This window comes from Pollachius pollachius, assembly GCF_949987615.1.
Source record: "Pollachius pollachius genome assembly, chromosome: 18".
NCBI lineage: Eukaryota > Metazoa > Chordata > Actinopteri > Gadiformes > Gadidae > Pollachius > Pollachius pollachius.
This window is the reverse complement of record NC_136951.1, coordinates 17246437-17266402: the sequence shown is the minus strand read 5'-3', so window position 1 is coordinate 17266402 and position 19966 is coordinate 17246437. Positions and strand designations below refer to the sequence as shown.

The window sequence follows — 19966 nt, the reverse complement described above, 5'->3', positions numbered from 1 at the left end:
AAAGGGCAGAACAGCTGGATACATATCTGTATATCCTTTTGGATTGGAACATTTTCTTTTGACCATTTTGTGTAATTTTTAAGGCGAGATTTCAAAGTTCTCAGTTACAACGTTTTTTTTTTGGGAGAGGCATGCTGAATAAACACAAGTTTGAGTTTTTCAAACTCAAAAATAATCGTTTGAATAATCGTGATTTCAATATCGACCAAAATAATCGCGATTATTATTTTTCCCATAATCGAGCAGCCCTAGGGTTGAGGGAGACTCGATGCGGAAGGAGCTGAGGTTTGAGGGATGTTCTCATCCAGGATTGGATGCCAGTGTTAATGCGCTTTAGGCAAGGCAACTTTATTTACACAGCACTTTTCATGCACGACGCAGACTCCAAGTGCTTCACGTTGAAACGTCGTCATGAAATGAAATAAAATAATAAAATAAAATAGATGAGTAAGAGAAACAAACAAAACAAAAGCTTTAGAACGTTATAGAGGCTTTCGGGATTTCTTTCGTTTCATTTGACTGTGTGAGGGTCCATTCAGGGTGCGGGGTTGTCCCGTGGTGAGGGTCGTCCACTCCCGGCCGAAAGTCTCTGGGTCCGAACACCAAAAACGGATTCTACCTGTTGGCATCCCTGAGCAAGGAACCCAACCCCCTACCTCACTCGACGGCAAAGAATGATAGTCGCTATGGATACAACTGTCTGCTGTGTAGCTAAAACACGACCACGGCAGAATTTGAGTGCCAGACCCTTTTGTGATGTTTAATTCATCGTTCTTTGTATCCTAGTTAAACTATTGTGATAGGCTAATCGTGTTCAATTATAGTCAATCACATTCTGCTCAGTTGCAGATTCAGGGCTCCAGTGTTTTGCCGAAGTAGCTTCAACAGCCAAGAGGATCATTAACTCTGGTCCATTCCACTGCTGACGTAGTTCCTCCCTGTGCCTTCCAGAGCTACATGCAGCTGCTCCACCAGACCTCCACCCTGGGCGGCTACTCCCAGAGCCAGCTCAGCCTGCTCAGCCTGTGCCGGGAGCCCGTCCACCACCACCACCCCCACCGCCACGGCGGGAGCGGCGGCGGCGGGCGGCGGCGGCGGCGGCGGCGGCGGCGGCGGCGGCGGCGGGGGCGGGGGCCCGCGCCCGGGCGAAGCGCGGCTGGAGTGGAAGGTCAAGGTGCGCGCCGACGGCTCCCGCTACGTGGCGCGGCGGCCCGCCCGCGACCGCATCCTGCGGGAGCGCGCGCTGCGGATCCGCGAGGAGCGCAGCGGCGGCATGACCACGGACGACGACGCCATGAGCGAGATGAAGATGGGCCGCTACTGGAGCAAGGAGGAGCGCAAGCAGCAGCTGGCGCGCGCCCGCGAGCAGCGCCAGCGCCGCGAGCACATGCAGCGCAGCCGGCTGGAGTGCCTGCGCGAGGGGCCCGCCAGCGGGGCCGAGGGCCGCAAGGAGGTCAGCATCCTGGAGCTCAGCCAGCGCAAGATGATGAAGAAGCGCAACAAGAAGATCCTGGACAACTGGATGACCATCCAGGAGCTGATGAGCCACGGGGCGCGCGCCCCGCCCGAAGGCGCCACCACGCAGGTGCACAACGCCTTTCTGTCCGTCACGACGGTGTAGCGGTCGGCGGGACGGGACGGGGGGGTTTCTGTTGGGGGGGGGGGGGGGGGGGGGGGGGGGGGGGGGGGATGACCGCGGGAGGGTCTTTTGCTTTACAGGCGGTGTTCAGTGGGTCAACATTGTGGGTTCTTGTGCGATGCTGCGACTTTATTCATCCATCAAAGGGAAACTAGAAGCTGCACATGGCACGACAACGATGGGAAGGCATGAAGGTCGTTGGATACACACAAGGACAAACAACGTCAATGATATGGGATGGATCTCTAACAAAAATCGAAATGTCCCTTTTGGTATGAATTAACTAGTGATATTTGGCGGGTACAATGGAATAATATGTAACTACCTAAAGGCAATCTCATAGCTGGCATTTCCCAGTGTCATTACCAACCTATTAAGTTAATGATGTCACATTGTGATAGCCTAATAAGAATGTGTTAATGGTTATGGGTTAGAATAATGGCAAACCAAGTAACAGCTGGTAAACAGTGAAACAACTGTTTGGGGCCACTGAAAGGGCCCCATAATTTACTAATCTGTAAGGAACTAGGGGAATGCAACAAGGGTGTCCGTTGTGATTACCTACTTAATACTGTACTGTGTGTCACCATAATGCCTGTATTTCAGAGGTATTCAATTATTCAATTATACACTCACTGCTGAATACATTATTCTGGATATTTTGAGGTGTTACTTGTGGAAAAGTACTTTGTAAGCACAGTGAAAAATGTATAAATGCAGGTATCTCAATTGTGCTCTTACATTTTTCCTTTTGTTTAAGCTCTTTATTTTATTTTTTTGTCAATCCGTTCAGGTAAATGGATTGCATAACGATAGAAACGACAAACTGCAAACAAAAAGTACATTTTCCTCCGAGGTTTTCATGATTTCCATCGCGAACAAAGCGGTGAACCCTTTTTACCTCGTTCAAAGTGGTACTTTTTTTATAAGGGGGAAGATACAATATTTTTCACACTTTGCGAACTCAACAAGGTTTTGTAGAAAGGATTTTTTACCTGAATGTGGGTTTCCTGTAAATATGTTGTATATTGTTCTTTCTTTTGTATGCTTGTACCGACGTCTATGGTCCATGAAAGTACCTGTAAACCAAATGAGCTACAACATTTGGAGACTGGCCCCTCTCTGTTTCATGATGATTTAAAAGATTCACAGGAGAAGCCAATGAGATTTCACTTAATCCTTAGTGAATAACCAAAACATGGATTTAAAAGCGCTGTTTCTTTGTGAAGACTTTTTGTAACGAATCAATCTGTAATCTCGAAGGCTCCTAATATTTATGAGCTGAGCAGGAGGGCTCTTGCAAACATCTTTACCTCAACTTCTCAGTCAAGACTATGAACTATTGAACGGTATTAAAGAAATACCAGTCTTGGAATTAAGGATCCCTTTTTCTCACCTTACAAGATGAATGTGCATTGTGTTGGTAACATGAAATGGACCGATATTTATATTCTTTTCATATTTATTGTAAATCAACATTATGGTTTTGTCAATAAAATGTATGATAATGTAATCTTTTCTCGTACCAATGAGGCAGTACTTAAAGTGGATGCCTTACACTGGAAAGCGTGTTGATAAAACTTTGACTTCAGTATGTATTATCAGTCTTTGCAAAAAAAAGGATAATAAACTGTTATTTCTCTTCATGTGTCATGAAACATTATTTATTATATCTATCTATCGACGCATGGCTACAGTTGAGATAATCCACAACTGTCCGAATGTCAAATAATCCTGAATTTAAAGAATATGGTTGGTACAAAGGTCTACAAAGGTTGGTACAAAGGGTGAATCCTTAAAAGTCAGTAGGTAGTCTTAAGGCCCTGCCACACCAGGCAGACAGTCAGCCACACACTTCACCAATCACATGCGGGCAAAACGAAAAAGAAATGTACGTGTAAATGGGGTTGGCTCGGAATCGAGACTGCCAATGCAACACAGCCATCCCAATGCGCTACACCTACACTTACATTTTAACTCCTGCCTTAAGAATCCAGAAACCGACTCAATGTCCTACACTTGGAGTTAAATTCCTGCCCTCAAAATCCAGACACCCGCCCAATGTCCATTACAATCAATAATACTGGTGTGTCACTAGAATGTGTACAAGAATACTAAAGCTGGGTACACCGCCGGTGTCTTCCCACTGGGATGACTGCCTGGCAATAAGAGTGGGTCTCAGAGGTAGGTATGGGATACGGGGGTGAGACTAAAGAGGTGTGCGGGGGGGGCGATGATGAATGTCTGTTTGGCAACAGAACGCGCCAAAGCGCAAAAACGACACTGCCCATTTCGAAGCGCAGAAATGCCAATCCAAGTATCTCTCTCTCTCTCTCTCTCTCGCTCTCTCTCTCTCTCTCTCTCCTCCCTCTCTCTCTCTCTCCCCTCCCCCCGTCTCTCTCTCTCTCTCTCTCTCTCTCTCTCTCTCCCCCCCTCCCCTGTCAATCAGCCGTGTCCATCCACAGCCCACTGAACTGAAGAATTAATGAGAGAGAGAGTGAGAGAGATCAGACTTCCCATCCCCCGTGTAAAAAGTCGCTTCTTTATTGGGGGGGGGGACACACAGTGGAACGACGCATTACACTGCGAGCTAGCTACCCCACCGCGCATAATCTCCCCCATCAGTCATTTCCGTGGCGACTGAAGTGGCAGAGGTAGCGGTGAAAATAATAAGTTTCCCTAGTTCACAGCCCCATCCCCCTGCCCGTACATTCGCAGCGCCATAAATGATTCAACCCAATGTGCGCCGGATAGATAATTCGATGCAAGCTCATTGCGGGAGAATGTCGTTACAGACCTGCGACGTCGTCATGCATGGGCTCAACTAAAGGGAGGAAGGTTCGACGCACGGGTGTGCGTGGGAAACGCGGAAGGCCGTGACCGTCATTGGTTAGGCCGAGTCCGGGAACTGCACAGCGCACAAGTCGTAAAGGAGTCTCCACATGACACTACTACTAATCCCATCACTGAAGCATGTCACATGATATTTACATTAAGGCTGTTTTACACACCAAACATTACACCGGAGTAATTCCCATCCTCTCTCTCTTAATCTTTCTGGGGGTATTTGTTCACTGAAAACAAGGTGGATCACAAAGTAATTCCTCTACTCTTCATTCTCTGGATATTCTCCCTACTAACCCGTCATCTTAATTACATGACCTGTCTCGTTCGGGGTTGGGACGTTCTGACGGCTTGGGAGGGGGGGTCCCACTGACTGTCCCGGTGTCGCTTTAATCTAGCGGCGCCTTTGATATGACGGGCGACCGCAGCCTGACGTGGAGGGAGTCAGGCGCCGGTGGTGTGTGTTTGGCTCTGAGGAGGGAAGCAGCTGCTAAGGGCATGGTTAGACCCCCAGGGAATAGAGTGTGTGAGGGTGACGGCGTGTAAGATTTGCAAGTGTTGGTGTGATGGTGTATGGAGGCTTTGGCACTTTATATATATCTATGTATTTTTAAAAAAATCCTAATTGATTTACATAGATGATATAATTACACTCACACCTACATTAACTCAATTTATGGCGTTGCATATGTAAAGAGTTTAAAGGTGTATTTTGAGCTCAATAATGACGATTTTGGTATAAACTGAAAATGGCAATGAAGTGGAGTTGAATTATGATACTTCTTTGTGAAACAGGAGGCAATACAGGGATAATAATTATTTGGGGAAAACCAAGAGGATCTCATTACAGAAAGTCTAAGTTACAGAATTCCCTTCATAACTAATGGCTCTGACTAATGAATAATGTCAATTGCTCCAAATTAGTTTCTTCAATCGTAATCATTGGGAGAATGCAATGTAATGTAATGTAATCGACCAACTTAGTTTTTCATTTTCCATCACTTACTGCTTTAGTTCGTGTTAAGGTCGGTTGTGATGCTGTAACGATAATTCATGTGGGAAAATCGCTGGTAATTTTCCATTCATTAGCCATCTTTTGATTTTTTATTGTGCTCAAAGAAGCAAACGATTGTTTAATAACCTTGATTATGTGCGGAGAAATGGTTCAGACAGAGGTAGGTCTGATGAATGGGAGAGAGAATTCACACAGTCTCTATCCCCGAGGAAGGATAACTATCCCCATTATGACATCTATCGCTGGCTGGTTTAAAGCATGTGAGCAGCATCATTGTTTCCTCAGCTCCACAAGTTATGTAGGATGCCGACCAAACAAAACTCCCTTTTATTTCTCTTTTTACCTTCTCTTTCAACACATAAATAATACATTCCACATCCTCGTGTCCACTATGGACCTGTTTGTGGGCACTTTCGATGACATTGCCAACATTTTGTCTTCAGAGAAAACAGAGAAACAGAGTATAGAAATCCATTCAAGTCCAGTCAAACCCGAGATGCTTTGTGGTTGTCGATGCTTTCATAACGGAGCAGGGATAGCGTAGCGGCTTAGCACGCTTGAGCAAGATGCCTCACCCCTATACCTGCTTCTTAATGGCATGTAAGGATAGTTGTACTATAAAATGTCCTCCCAAACCAACTTGAATCTTTTAGAACTGGAGAAACAAGGAAACGCAGTGTGGTGCCATATCCTATTAATAAATTAGGTCTTTGTCATATTCATGGTCCGTTCATCCTAGTCCGATGAAGACAAGGCGCTCTTACAGTGAAAAACTGCGGAGTCAGTTGGAGTTCATATTTTCACTCAACATGGGCTTAATAAGCAATTTGAAATATTCATAATCTGGCGCAATGCCGAGGTAACACTTGAGGTAATTGGAAAGGAATACCTTTCAGTGTTAAAGCAGGAGAGCGAGGAAAAAAACAGCTAAACGTATTCTGTGTGAAGACACGGAGAGACAATGAGATGAAGGGACAGGGATGTAGATAGGAAGATGAAAAAGTTTAAGAAAAAGCTTTTACTTTGAAAAAAAAGGAAGGAAATACAAAGAGAAAGGTATACAACATGTAGTATTCTTGAGTTGTAGAGTCACTACTTGCTTGAGGTTTTAATCATCAGTTGCATATTTTAACAAATCAATATATTGTGTGGTTGCTATTTGAAATTCTGACGAGGTGATTGGAGGAGTGGGAAAGTCAGATTCTGTTGGCCTTCCTCCTCCTTACTCGTTAAAGGGTATTTTCCTGGACAGATTTGTTCAGCATGCACACACAGATTACAGTGTACTAATGTGTTCTGTTACCTGCTGTGCAGCGAGACTTCATCTATCATTCTCTCACAACCATCTGGGAAGCTCACAGAGGAACTAAAGGGTCCTTAATGCGCTCAGAATAAAGAATGCATGCTGCTAGAATCTCTTTTCCTGCTTTTTCCCGATTTTTTTTTGCCAAGAGGATGAACAAGAAAAGCAAGAAAATGACAAGGAAACTTTTTTATTCTCCTGGCCATTGAATAATATATATATCAATGCCCACACCCTCACACACACACTTACACCACACATACACGCACACACACACACACACACACACACACACACACACACACACACACACACACACACACACACACACACAGAGGAATTATGGTTTAGGTATTGCAACCATATACTCATGCTATGATTATTCTCACACACACACAGACACACACACACACACACACACACACACACACACACACACACACACACACAAACACACTATATATGCTCAGCCAATGCAGCTGGTTGGATGTTCAGAGCTCCTCTCGTTGTAAGGTGGATCTGATATCTATCCGTACAGAACACGGGTCAGTGGATCTACAAGTGTTTTTCATGGAGACACTTCATCGGTGCGGAAACAGGTTCCCCCGGGGGAAAGAATAGGGGCTCTGCTTGAGGGAATTGGATCTCTTAAGCAGAGTATCATTGCCTGATGAAAGCAAATTGATTTTGGGAAAGGGCAATTCACATCAGTGGTGGCCATCTTGAAAAAAATAAACTCAATGAAGAGTGTGTGTTGCTTCAACTTGACGCCGGATGCACAGATGGTGCTCCCTCGCACTCCCTCTGTCTCTCTTTATCCCTCTCTTTCTCTATATATCCCACTCTCTCTCTCTCTCGCTCTCTCTCCCTCTCTCTCCTCTATCTTCGGTCCCCTTGAAGCAATGAAAAATGAAATTGAGGGGATGCGATATGAAAGCAGAATTGTTACTCCTATTCTGTGTGATTGATCTGACTGCTCCTGGCTTCATGAGGCATGAGAAAAAGAGTTGACAAAAGGCAAAACTGCAGCACAACAGATGGCACATGCAGAGCTTTCAGTACGACGGAGTAAGTGACTTTGTATAATATGAGCTCTTCTTCACTATTTCTGACTCTGAACACCACTAATTGCTTCGACTGAATCTTTGACTCCAATCTTCAGAGATAATAATGGTGATAAACCAGGGAACTTTATTGGGGTGCAGCTTATGAGACCTAAACGTTTGAAGGCCCCTGGAGTGTGGTTATCCATGTTAGCCATCTCGGCTCTTCATTAAGGTCGTTATCATGCTTTATCAAGCAGATGATGAAGAAGTGACCTACCTATTCGCGACCTACAGCGAATTTAGATAGATAGGTAAGGGCTGACGGTGCCTTGCTCAAAGGTTGTCTACCGGGCAGTAGACTCACACCCTTTTGGCTCGGTTTTGCGCTGTCCCCAACTTACGTATATCGGACTTTCCTCGGAAATACAAATAACAAAGGATTGCAACAGCTCCGATATATTCCTAAAACAGGTATGATCTGCAGAACGATGACGATCGATGCTAGGGTTTTAAGGGCAGTAAGATAGATAAAAGATTCGAGGCGCGGAGAGGGAAGAAATCAAAGGCAGAAACAAACACAGGAAGCACGGCGACATCAATAAAAACAGCTTAAGAACAAATCAGCTTATCTGACAGCGTGACAAAGAGCCACGCGCTGTGAAATCGATTGGGGCTAATTATTGTTTTTGAAAAAGCCCAACGCCGCAAAACATAAAGTGTGAAGTCCATTTCGGTCTTACTCGATACATGTTATGCACTGCACTCATTTTCCCCGGCGACAATTTATCCCCTCTCTCTTATGTTCATTAGGGACATCGGTGGCCTAAGCAATCGGTATCCCTGGATGCTGTAATTGGAGGGGAGGACACAGTGCTGACCTATGATGTAAACATCTCCCCATATTCATGTTTAGTTGTGGGTTGTCGTCGCACCACACGCACGCACACAAGCACGCACACATATACACACACACCCCCCCCACACACATACACACGCACACGCAGACAGACATACGCGCGCACACATGCACGCATGCACACATACACACGCTTTCTTTCTTTCTCTTTTATCTTCTCTTTTCAACACATCAATAATAGCCATAGCCTGGTGAACATTGTGGACTTGTTTGTGGAAGTGTCGATGACACTGCGGACGTTTTGCCTCTATGACACACACACTAACACACCATGTGGGCTCCTGAACAGGGAAGGGGGTCCGTAGATGGTTTTATGAGCAACGATCCAAAACGTGGTTTCTGCAACCATATAGAGTAGACCCCCCATGTACCGGCCCGCTCCTATTTACATTTCATGTTTAGATGTCATGTTTTTTAATAGCCTTTTTTATTATTATCTTTTATTGATTTTCCCAACTGCGACAATTTCTATGCTAGCTGTGTATTTATCGCATGAAGGGAATATATTACGAGTACAATATCATTTTAAGCATGTGATAATGTTACGTCGCGGTATTTAGTCACTTTTCTTTAAGGTATCGACACATCAAATGAAAACAGGTCCAAATTCACTCACGACCACAGCGAAGAAAACAGATTAGACGTTATTCTCCTCGCCATAAAGTTGACTTCCCCTTGTTGCTGCCTCAAGCTGTACGGCCCCCCTCAACTCCTGTCTCCTGCCCCCACCCTCTGATCTCTCCCCCACCGTTTCCCCATCTTGTAGTTACCAACGGTTACCAGCGCCCCAGGAACAAGTCCTCCTGCGGGGCTCTTCATAATCATGCAATTCATCCATTCACTAACTGGAAGCTCCTTAAATCCCACCTTATATATTTTTTCTTTCTCTCTCTCTTCCCTGAAGGGGGGGGGGGGGGGAGGGTGTGGGGGATGTCCTAATAAGCAGAATGCATTGGTGGCGGCGCTGGTATCAGTGGGAAATCCTACCATCCGTTATCGCTGATGGAAGCTGTGGGGAAAAGAGAGAGAGGGAGAGAGGGAGAGAGAGAGAGAGAGTCTCTATGTGGTTATTAGTGGGTGCTTTTTGGAGTCACACACTCTCACACACACATGGATGCACATGCACCACCACATAGAGACACACATGCACAGGGCAGAAACACACACACACACACACACACACACACACACACACACACACACACACACATAGATATGAACAGACGCAAACATGGATAAACACACAAAAACACATTCAAAGATAAACACACACAATCACTCACATCAATGCGCTCAATGATGCACACACGCACACACAAAGACTGACAGAGATAATCACAAAGATACAAACACACACATCTCTATACAACATACAGACCCATATAGACAAAAGCATGCTTGCAGACATGGCCATTCATCTTCCTTGAAGCACACACAGACACACCCGCACACTTACACACACACAAACACACATACACACACACACACACACACACGCACACACACACGCACACACACACACACACACACACAAGCACACACACCATGAGCATGAACAACACATCTTGCACACTCTTCCATCTTCGCTCCCTCTCTCTCTCTCTCTCTCTCCCTCCCTCCCTCCCTCCCTCCCTCCCTCTCTCTCTCTCTCTCTCTCTCTCTCTCTCTCGCCACCTCCCTCCCTCTCTCTCCCTCCATCTCTCTCTCTCTCTCTCTCCCTCGCTCCCTCCCTCTCTCCCTCTCTCTCTCTCTCTCTCTCTCTCTCTCTATCTCTTTCTCCCTCTCTCCGTCTACCTCCCTCGACCTATGTCTCCAACGTAAGTCAACACACAATCTAAATGCAAATGGTTAATGGTCTCAAGTCCCTGTAGCTTCCAGAGCCCCCCCCCCCCCCCCAACGAACTGACATTGCGGTTATTGGGTTAGCGTGAGAGTGAGTACCGGGTTTAACATCAAATAATTAAATCTAAAATATGGGCTTGATGCACCTTGACTGCTTCCTCCACCACCACCAAAAAGAGAGACCAGTTTGTAATGTTCTGTAAGCTGGTCCCTCAGGCTGTCGGTATCAAGAGCTGTCATCGCTGTTATGATAGATTTGGAATAGGTTTACTATTTACTATTGGGTAAGGAGGGTTATTTACTATTTGGTGGGGGCAGCTTCGCTGAAAGATGCCTACAGGTTTAGGCTGTGAACATCGGGCAATGAACCCAGGACCTTTCAGCTGGGGGTAAATATTGGAAGTCAAATTTCAGCTGATGTTTTTTTTCCATGTTCGCCGTTATTGCAGTAATAACATCGGTAAACACCTTCCTAATGATCACGCCCGCCTTCAAAGATGAATTCAGACAGTGAATAACTGTCCACGTTATTATGCGTTTAAGTTCTCCCCTACAACTGTATTTCAAGGAGAGAAAATAAACAACAACAACACTTAAAAGTAGCAACAGGCAAAAGTAATCGATATCCATTCCGTCCAAAACAGATCAACAACAACCTCTGTTGTTACAGCTTCACTCTGGGAGTGGCTGCATGTTTCTTTTAAGTTGGAACAAAACCCCTGAAAAACGATAACATTTTAACAGCGTTGGCTTCCAACCCCTTTTGACATTAATACATTAACTGCACCGATTGTTCATCCAGAACCGCAGGGAATCATGCGCATATCGCCCTCCCCCCACCACCACCACCACCACCCGACTACCCCTCTCCACAGTAGACCAATTACTGAGACGCTGGGTTAAAGATTCCTCCGACTCTCTCGCATTGTACAGCCACATAGTTTTAATAATCAAGCGAGCAGAATGGAGGCCGGATGCTAGGAGCGACGCGTTGCTCTTTATTGGAAAGCCAGCGCTGGCCTTTACGTTCAGCTCTGTGCTAAAAGCTGTATCGCTTTAATTGGATTGCCTGGGCTCAACTTAATGCATGTTAAACATGTGCGCCATTAAAACAGACACGTCAACGCTTTAACATGCATATGTGTCGGGGGCGGCGGCCAAGCGCAAAGAAGTATTTTCTGTTTCCGTGACGGCTCCTTGAGCAGGGTTAGCTGGCGTGTAGCTCTGCGTGTTCGTTAGCCTTTTTAAGTGCACACCTCCTCCTCACATCTTTACCTGTGTTTTCACTCCCCTTTCGAGTAATTGCTGTGTCAAGTATTTTTAATGCCGACAGAGAGAGAGAGGGGGGGAGAGAGGGAGATGGATGAATAAACAAAGTGTAATGTGTGTGATTTAAAGAATTCGCTTCGGAACTCAAACTAGCGGCTTCAGTGTGAATGTGTGGACTGAAGCCGTTTCTTTGCTATAACCCTCTATTTCACGGCTGGGTTATTGTCTTAACGGTGTCGATCTGAAAATAACGCAACTATCGTTCCAGTGACGAGAGAGATGTAGATATATGAGCGTTAGATAGAGTTGACATGCTTTATATTCACAAGAACAAACAAATCCACAACAGTAAAGTCCTTGAAATGCCTCTGCCTTGATACACCCCCCCCCCCCCCACTGCGGCCCCTGTTTAAACAGCGTTGACGCATGGCAAGAGACGATCCGTTCACCTCAAGGCACTAAAAGCTTCGTCCTCGACTTATATGTTGTTTATTGTCCGTCGCTCATACACATCGTCACATGAGGCATCTGTCAAAAAGGGGGGAAAAAAGAGAGGGATGTGCTCCACAAGGCATTCAAGACCCCTCCCCTCCAACCAAGGACAAATCAATTAGTGGAAGGAAGCGCAGGCAGATGGCGGGGAAGGACTTTTCTGGCGTCTCAGCCTCAGGTGAGATGCGCCGGCTGGATGCTGAAGATCTATCAAGTCGCTTATACGAAGAACCCCTGCCCGCGCCCCCCGAGTGTCAATCACACGATCATGCTCATCCTCTCCTTAGTGTGTCACGACTTGCCAATATCAGAAGAAAATGCATACAACCCATCCCACCCCAATCCCCATCCCCCAGTCTCAAAGCAAAGGACCCCGCCCCCCTCAAAGCAAAGGGGCCCCCCAGCTTACTGTAAGGATGGGAAGAGGAGAGCAGGGGAAGAGGAAGAGAGAGTGGCAGAGCACTGTGAATATTTTATACAGGAGCTGAATCAAACTGAATTGCAGATTAGCACGGCTGCTAGATTACCCCAGGTGATGCCGCGGCAAAATAGGAGAGGCCTGTAAATGTAAACGCCTGGAGAGGGGAAGTAAATCGCGCACGATTTTCATTAGAAGTTTCATAAAGAGGAGCGGAAAAAGCGGATGAGAAAATGAAGAATCGGTGATCTCATCGCCACCCTGATCTGATTTTAACATCGTAAAACATCTTTGGATAACCAAGGTTCATCGCTTTTTCGCTGACGATACGTTCTACAAAGGCACAATACATCAAAATAGCCAATTAGCCAAATTTTTTGAATGTCTTGCATCTTGCCTCTTGCCTTCCCCCAACTGATGCGATAGCAAGCTAACTGAATTAGTGGTGCGCCTTATCTGTGGGTAACCAGCAAGACTGGGTCGCGTTTGTAAATAATTAAAGTAGGCACAAAGGAAGCCATTTTGTGGGAACCTGTGGCTGATGAAGATAGAGGGAAGGGGAATCTATAAAGAATAGCTTATCCATCATACGACTCGCTGTGGCTATTGTGCCGCCCATTCAATACTAATTAAACACGCACAGACACACCAGTCCGTACGCCAACAACTGCTAGCGCGGAGAAACAAAGAGACCAAACACAATAGAGGTAAGAAATAATTAATATCGAGACAAAAAACAACAACGACAGCAAGATGTTTTTACAGCTAACTGAAGATAAAGACAAAAGAAGGAATTCGTAGTTTGTCGGGCAGAACTATAGACCTGTCAGTAAAATCACACGACAACACACAAAAAGGGTTTACACGCTAAATGCTCAACAGACAGGAGACACATCTTATCTCCGAAGTAAATATATGTTCAGCCATTTGAAGTTTTGTCAGGAGATAGAAGTATTACATATACGTATACTATTACTATAACTAATACAACTACTACTACTACTAATACTACTACTTCTACTAATACTACTATAATAATAATAAAATATGATACTAAGAAATAATAAAACAAATAAATACCCTAATAACTCTCTTTTGGCTCATTTGATTGCTAGATTAAGTAATGAACACACGTCAACAATCAATACAAATGTTTGCTAATTAAGATTTACGAGTAGGCTACATACATTCTTCACATGTTCCAATCTGAATTTATCGCAGGCTATTTTATTTATATAAATATATATGTTTTTTTTACGAAGTGATTAAAGACATGTCGGTCAGATCGTTGCATCTCACCATTTCCCCCCCTCCATTTCCTTCCAGCATTATTACCCTCTCATAGTTTTATCTCATCATGCTGCTATTAATCTTTATTTGTTTGGGAGCAACGCAGCTCCCCCGAGGGCTTTGACTTGCAGCCATTAGAACGTGTCGTTGGAGGGCCTCCCAATTACACCACGTCATTATTCCTCAGCTGGGCGCTAGTTATCAGAGCGATCTATATCCGCTGCCGATGCATCTCCCGCTCCGACATTTCCTGCACTCTGCCATCTCGATGCAGCGGTTATTGAAGATTTGGGCCAGTTAAAAATCATTTTGGGGGTTTGTATTTTGGTTATCATTATAATGCTTGGTAAATAGATTTTTTATGATACAATGCAAATGTAATGCTGGCAATGCTATTAAAACTCTTAACTGTCCGTTTTTGGTACGATTGACGTTTCTGTATATGTTTTGCTTTCTGGTGTTGTTACAAAAATAGTTTTCAAATTTCATCATATAAAGACACTTGTGTTTGTATAAGCCTTATTATTTATTTCATTTAAACAAGAAAATTATTGTTTCTGACTACTATCTTTTGAGAGAGGGAAAACAATATGCCTGATGATCACATTCATTCTCAACCCTTGACGCATACTTCCAGCATGTATTGTCTTAAAGAATCAATAATCAGCCATTTGGAGAGTCATCCGAGTCTGAATGACATGTTTGTTTCTCCTCAGATGACTCCTATGAAGGGAAAAATCTGCGAGAACAGAATCAGCCAATCAGCATCAATCCGCACGCCAACTGTTACCAGGAAGTGTTGACAAGCTTTTAAGGCTTCTCGAAAATGACAATTTGATCACTGTTGGTCAATATCGCGACAATAAAAACCACCCCCGGGCAAAATTGAATGCTTTAATAACTGTTCGCCATTAGTGTACGGACAGCACATACTGGCAGTCTGAAGAATGAAATATCACATAGCGCACGCACCTTCATGAAGAACGTACGGTTTTATGATAGCACTGAGTCATTTCTGAAAGGGCTTTACCACTCGGCAAACACAGCACTATCGTGATGAGCTCAGAGCGCATCATGTTTATGAATCGTTATCATATTACATACATGGATCATTTTAGTTTCCATTATATTGTGTTTTATGGCTCCTGGGAGGGTAGTTAACAGGGGAAATGTCTATTAAATAAGACGGAGAGACCGTGTAAGTATTTTTGCCAGCTGTTGATTTGTTTTTAAGAAGAACAGCCCCACAACAATCCCGTTTAAAATCGTTATCTGAAGGGTCTTTTTAATTATTGTTTCACCTCTGTCCCTATATATAGACCAACACACATCAATACATCAATAGAGTACTTTCAGTATTGTCCTTTCCTCACGATTCACTATTTAGACCTTTATCCAAAACGACATCCAGGGAATACAGGAAGGCCTGCAGGTCATTAGGGAGCAGGTAGGGGTTATGGCGTCTGGCTCAAGGTTGCCTACAGGTACACTGCGAACATTGGGAATCAAAACCAGTATCTTTCCAACACCAGACCACGACACTACAACCCCCCATCTCAGATTGGGCTAGCTGCGCTTTGAAAGACATCGGAGTGGCAACTCTGCTGAATTATGAATTCAATCCAGCCGTGAAAAGGCAACAGCGCATATCCCTGTTGATGCGTTTCGTTTCGTTTCAAAAATAGGTTCAGCTGAACGCACTCAGTCGGGGGGAGATTTGAAGAGCGTTCAGTCCCTCCTCCTGGTCCACTTTGAGTCGAGCAGACTCCTCCTCACACTGGAAGGATCATTATTTTTAGAAATGATCTTCTTGTTCACAAAGCCTTATTCGGGTGTGTAGATGTCAGTTAGTCGGCGACTGTCTCCAGGGACCACAGACAGATCTGGTTTCCACCGTCGCCTAGCTGAGCTACGGAACCCTCTAGACAGAGTTGGGTGTGGGGTGTGGGGGGGTGGGCATTGAGACGTTGCGACCTTGACTTCATAGCGAGACAGCAGACAGACTGTGACATTGACGTGTGACTCCCACCCAAAGCTCTGCGTTCCATCTAACTGTTCAATTGAGACGTTACCTACTTAGAAAGCATTTCTCCTGTCAAAGTCCCATTTTTCACCACTTTATTTCCACCACCTCCCCCCCCCCATCCTGCTATCTAGCTGTCTTTGTCCCTTTCTATATCCCTTAAGTCTTCCTTCAAAAGTGTCACTTAAGTTTTGAACACCCACTTGTTTTCTGAAGTCACAGTGGAATCGGTGAGAGAAACTGAGAGAGAGAGAGAGAGAGAGAGAGAGAGAGAGAGGGGGGGGGGGGGGTTGGTGAGACAAGAGAAGGAAAGAGAGAAGAAGATGGAGAGAAAAAGCAAGAGAAATGGTAAGAGCAAGAAAAGGAAAGAGAAAACAAGATGGAGAGAGAGAGCGAGAGCGAGAGAGAGAGAGAGAGAGAGAGAGAGAGAGAGAGACAGAGCGGGAGAGAGAGAGAAAGCAAGAGAGGGGGAGAGAGATGAACAAAATAAAAAGCCTTGGAGGGACAGAAGGGAGAAGCTGTGGGAACCACGATGCTTACATAAGCTGTCACGGCTGACATCTGAGTGGAGGATCAAAGATACTTCTCCCTCTGAGGTGCCTTTCATCCCTGAGGGCTCCATGATATGTGTCCTTAAATCCCCTGGCTCCTCTGCCTGGGTCTCTAAGGCAGCTCCTTCAAGCTGGGACTCAGAGAACTAACAAACAAAAAGTTGATGCTTTGGTTGCTGCTCAGATGATATGGCTTGGTGGAGGTGTTAAAATATGTAGATCGGTTTCACTGATTGATTGATTACATTTGTGTTGTTGTCTTTGGGTTCGGTCCAACCTGGGCTAGTGATGACATGTCCTGATGCGAAATAGTGTTACATTCTTCCCCGACAATAAATGATAAATTAAATCAATTTTTTTGTTCGATATCAAAACCGAATCATTGTTAAGGGGTCAGAAGTTCTGCGCGATCATTTTAGACCACGCAGAACCCTATCCATCTTAATTCAAACCATTTCCTGATTTGACTAACTGTTTTTATCTCCACAAAATATATTAAAATCCCTGCCAGACCACCCCTTCCTAATCCAACCCCATCTCATTTCCAAATCAACACATGCTTCCTCAACCAGATATGAATCCCTTTTTGGGGCAGGGAGGGGCTTGATAATCATGTGTTAGTTCAATTACACCCCCCAACCCTTTCCTCTACCTCCTTTGTTTTTTTTTCGTTCATTAACAGAGTTCCTCGTTAGTCCCATGTAACGCTGCCAGTGATTGATCACCTTCATCAACCCCCTGCCCCTTTCCTCCACCGCGGCCTATCTTCCAACTCGCTGGAAAAAACCTAAAAAACATCTAGATATCGATATCTCTCTTTCAAATGATTAAGACAAACATCATGCTTAATACTACATTGATTTGTTCTAATCAATGAGTGTTTCATCTTCTTTGTTTGAATCCCCCAAAGCAGATGTGATGCTCTGATACACTCTACATGCACACGCCCTTGATATACACTCTGAATACACACTATATCCTTGATATACACTCTGAATGCAAAACCCTTCATATATGTTCTGAATGCGCACATCCTTGAAATACATTCTGAATGCACACTATATATAGTGAGCATTCATAGTATATATCAAGGATATATCCTTGATATGCACTATGAATACACACTATAACCGTGATAAACACTCTTAATACACACTACGTCCTTGATATACACTCTTAATACACACTACGTCCTTGGTATACACTCTTAATACACACTACGTCCTTGGTATACACTCTGAATACACACTACGTTCTTGGTATACACTCTTAATACACACTACGTCCTTGGTATACACTCTGAATACACACTACGTCCTTGGTATACACTCTGAATACACACTATAACCTTGATATACACTCTGAATACACACATCATTGATATACACTTTGAATGTACACATCCTTGATGTACACTCTGAATGTGCACTACGTCCTTGGTATACACTCTGAATACACACTGCATCCTTCATCTGAATACACAATACATCCTAGATATACACTCTAAATGCAGACTACATCCTTGATATACACTCTGAATACACATTACATCCTTCATATACACTCTGAATACACACTATATCCTTGATATACACTCTGAATGCATACTACATCCTTGATTTACACTCTGAATGCAGACTATATCCTTGATATACACTCTGAATGCAGACTATACCCTTGATCTCTGATTGCATTTGATTGCAGCGCTTTGGGGACAGGGCCCACTGGCCCGGCAGCAACGCATGCAATTAATTGGTCTGCGTCCGAGCAATTGACATCCTTCAGGAGGCTTGCAGCTGACAGCTCCGTATGCACGTGGCTTGAGTCTTAATGCCTGAATGATTATGACGGGCTATGATGGAATATAAAGAACTGATTTGAAGACTTAAAAGCAAGGTTTACTTAAAAACGTGTATGTGTGTGCATGTTATGAAATGTGTAGAGAGTATATGTCTGCGTGCTGTATGTGTGTGTGACAATCTTAGCAGTGTGTGATATGCATGTGTGTGATATGCTCAGTGGGTGTGTGTGTGTGTGAGTGTGATGGTGTGTGTGTGCGTGTGAGAGGGTGTCTAAGTGCCTTTGTGATGGTGTGTGTGTGCGCGTGTGTGTGTGTGTGTGTGTGTGTGTGTGTGTGCGTGAAAAACCCCCTAATGGCGAAGCAAAGTAAAGGGCTTTAATTAAAGGAGAGAAACCTATTGTCATGGGAACCGACGTGATATTGACATGTTTGCCACCAGGAGAGCTCCAGGAATTACACAGTGTGAATAACACTCACTGCACACACGCACACACACACACACACACACACACACACACACACACTCCCTCTATTGTCTATTTGCGTCAGACATTTGCCTTGTTTTCAGCACACCTTTTCATGTGTGTCCAAGCGGACCGATTTGGGCTTCACACTGTAAAAGAGACACAGGCGTCACTTAAAACACAAGCGAGCCAAGCCAAGTCAGTGTGTGTGTAGTTGTCCCTCACGTTAACACACTGTGCTGCGTGTGTGTTGTGTGTGAATGGGAAATGTCAATCAATGGTGAAAAGGCCACTCATGCACGAAGAAGAACAAGGGTAGGGTATTTTATACTCAAAAGAACATCCTGTTTATAGACATATATAAATGTTCTTATTTTTCATTATAATATATTAAAAAAGTATTTTTTGTATTTTATATCTTAACTAGAATTTGGTAAATACTTTGTTTCCCAAATTTAATCATGTAGCCAAACACTGGAACATAACGAAAATTTGCAATTTAACTTCCATCTTTTATTAGGGAGCAAAAAGGTATGAAGCCTTCTAGTGCTTGCTTCTGCGTTTCATACCACGTCTCGGAAATATAATGACTTTTTTTTAATTACTGTGGAAAAAGGGTGTCAAAACAGCTCAGGGCCTAGTCTGAAAAGTGTAGGAGAATCTTCCGTCAATTCCAATACAATCATTAACGTCCCACGAGGGACTGTAGCCTTCTGTTGCTCACCGAGAGGAAACATCGCAGAGGTTTCTTCAATATCACCACAGATCACTGTCAATTCTGTTCTCAGTGTTGCTCTTTTCTTAACAGAAATCCCTCGTCAAAAGCAAAGCACCCTCCCCGAACAGTAAGAGATCACCCTCTGCCAGAATTAACATGCTGTTCTTTGTAAAGGCAACAAAAAGGAGAAATTTCAAGTGTGAACATCTGTTACAAACACCCACCCTTCCGTCGGGAGTGTGTTGTTTATCCGTTGGGTTCCACTTTTTATATATTCTATCACCATGTAAATAAGCTAAGATGCATTACGTGGTTCGCAGTGCGATAATTCTTTC

The 19966-nt window shown here is 44.3% G+C and overlaps 1 protein-coding gene across 1 annotated transcript in view; it reads left to right on the top strand.

The window, feature by feature from the left end:
* The window catches only part of pdzrn4 (PDZ domain containing ring finger 4), a gene marked incomplete at both ends in the record, with an annotated part of 44775 nt that extends 43154 nt beyond the window's left edge, over positions 1–1621 (top strand). Inside the window, 4 exon segments of the mRNA XM_079755961.1 lie at positions 952–1041; positions 1043–1054; positions 1126–1131; positions 1133–1621. Of these exon segments, the coding sequence (XP_079612087.1) occupies positions 952–1041; positions 1043–1054; positions 1126–1131; positions 1133–1621 (597 nt within the window).
* Positions 1622–19966: the final 18345 nt, after the last annotated feature.